The sequence below is a fragment of the Amphimedon queenslandica genome, unplaced genomic scaffold, assembly GCF_000090795.2.
Source record: "Amphimedon queenslandica unplaced genomic scaffold, v1.1 AMPQUscaffold_9886, whole genome shotgun sequence".
Classification (NCBI taxonomy): Eukaryota; Metazoa; Porifera; class Demospongiae; order Haplosclerida; family Niphatidae; genus Amphimedon; species Amphimedon queenslandica.
This window is the reverse complement of record NW_003549843.1, coordinates 1-1,935: the sequence shown is the minus strand read 5'-3', so window position 1 is coordinate 1,935 and position 1,935 is coordinate 1. Positions and strand designations below refer to the sequence as shown.

Below are 1,935 nucleotides of genomic sequence, written 5' to 3'. Positions count from 1 at the left end.
GCTTGTTGCAAGAGAAAGTGCTGCTGACATTAGTAGCACAACATATGAAAATACTACTACTGAGCCTATTGTTACAGGTATTACATTAATTCAATCTGTTTGTTGTTACCTATCAATCATACTTTATTCTGTTGGTTAGAGTCTGCTAGTCTTCATGAAAAAGAGAATGATGAAAATGTATATGAGCTGACTGATACTACTTCACTGTAATACTTCTTCTAGTTTGGTGTGTATAGCTACTAAGCAGTTTTATAAACATAGCTACATCATAACAAACAGACTGCATGATGCCACGACTGAATGCATAATAGTTTAATTTAGATAGTTATAAATAATTTCTTTTGAATAAAATCTCCTGTATCTGCACACTCATAAAAATTTTGTGGCCAAGACAGTTGTAGATGGGATCATATTCTCAGGAGAGGTGCTGTTATGGGTACAATATGGAGCTAATAATCACACAATGCATTATTGTTGCTATTATTATTACGTGCTAATTAACAAAATAGCAGATAGCCAAACTTTTAGTATACTCATTTTAGAGGGATAGCCAGATATCTGAGATATGTAGTATCATGAGCTATGGTTTTATATACTTGAATTTGCATGTATTGGTACCAACACTGAGTCTCCAGATCAAGGCACAAAATGTGGCGCCATAATGACCGGGCGCTACCATAGTATCTATGGCGCTACTTAGTAACGCTACGCGTTACTATAACATTAACAGGTACTTTTGACTGTCTAACTACTGTTGCTTTTATTATACAGATTCCTTTCTTTTACACAGACATTTTCAACAAGCAGATCATTAAATCTGCTTGAAATTGAAGTGTACAAGCCTAAGATTAAGACTATGGTGTCCTGGTTATTTCTCTTATCAGTACTTGCAGTCACTTTTCTTCTTCCATATCCAACAACAGGCCAAGGTCAGTCTTAACATAAACCTACTAGTGACTGATTTAACTGTTCAAAATTGGCATCACTTATTTCACCTACACATTATTCCATTTTAGTACCTCCTCCCAGTGTATCAATAGTTGCTGATCCTCCAACTGGTCCAATATATGAGAGTACAAGTTACTTACTAACCTGTACAGCTACAGTAAACACTACAATAGTGATACACCAGTAACTGCTAGTGTAGTATGGACTGATCCTAGTGGTAATGTAATACAAACTAATGAAGCAAGACGTCGAGTGATACCTCCAACTGGTAACAGTCTTGTAAGCATGCTATTGTTTCAACCTATTGATACTGGTCTTAATAATGATGGAGGAACATATACCTGTCAAATGATCATCAATTCTGGTAACTCATTAATAGCACCAAGTGGAACTACTAATACTACTCTTGTTGTTACTGTTGAAAGTAATTAAATGCAATTATCTTACTTTCTTTTATCTTTCTTCTCTTACTTTTATTATTTTTCAGGTCTTCCTTCAATGATGGTAGATTTCTCATCAGTTGGTTCAGTTGAAGTTGGTCAGAGTCTAACTATAACATGTACCATAACAACAGTTGAGAGATTAGTAGTAATACCAATGATTACTTTCTTTAAAATGAATGATACAGATATGGAAATGCTCTCTAACTTAAATAGACCATACACTATCACAACAGATGATACTGGTTCAGTTACTAACTATACTCTAATACTGGATCCAGTGAGGTTTGAAGATGCTGGAATGTATACATGTATGGCTGAGTTTAATGTAACTGGTTTTAATAATACCAATGATCCTAGCACTGCTACTTATGATTCTCAAGAGGCTAGTGATGTTTTCACCTTGATTGTTGACTGTAAGTTATAAATATCCTGTACAAATTTAATTAGTTAATTTTAAACGTTTAGTATACTAAATTTAAATATAACTTACACATAACTATGTATTTTTTATTTTAAATATAGCTCTAATCTATTTATTATATTC

At 33.5% G+C, this 1,935-nt stretch overlaps 1 protein-coding gene across 1 annotated transcript; it reads left to right on the top strand.

Annotated features, from left to right (window-relative positions):
- The first annotated feature begins 786 nt into the window (after positions 1–786).
- On the top strand, positions 787–1,817 carry LOC109590536 (uncharacterized). Its single transcript, XM_020006429.1, has 3 exons — positions 787–929; positions 1,017–1,372; positions 1,436–1,817. The coding sequence occupies exons 2-3, from the start codon at positions 1,234–1,236 to the stop codon at positions 1,813–1,815; spliced, it is 519 nt and encodes a 172-aa protein (XP_019861988.1). The 5' UTR covers positions 787–929; positions 1,017–1,233; the 3' UTR covers positions 1,816–1,817.
- Positions 1,818–1,935: the final 118 nt, after the last annotated feature.

What these genes read in the sequence shown, in the direction of transcription:
- LOC109590536 (XM_020006429.1), top strand. Translation starts at nt 1,234, where the DNA reads ATGCTATTGTTTCAACCTATTGATACTGGTCTTAATAATGATGGAGGA. An exon ending in TCTTGTTGTTACTGTTGAAA is followed by an intron (nt 1,373 to 1,435) that starts GTAATTAAATGC and finishes ATTATTTTTCAG; the next exon opens with GTCTTCCTTCAATGATGGTA.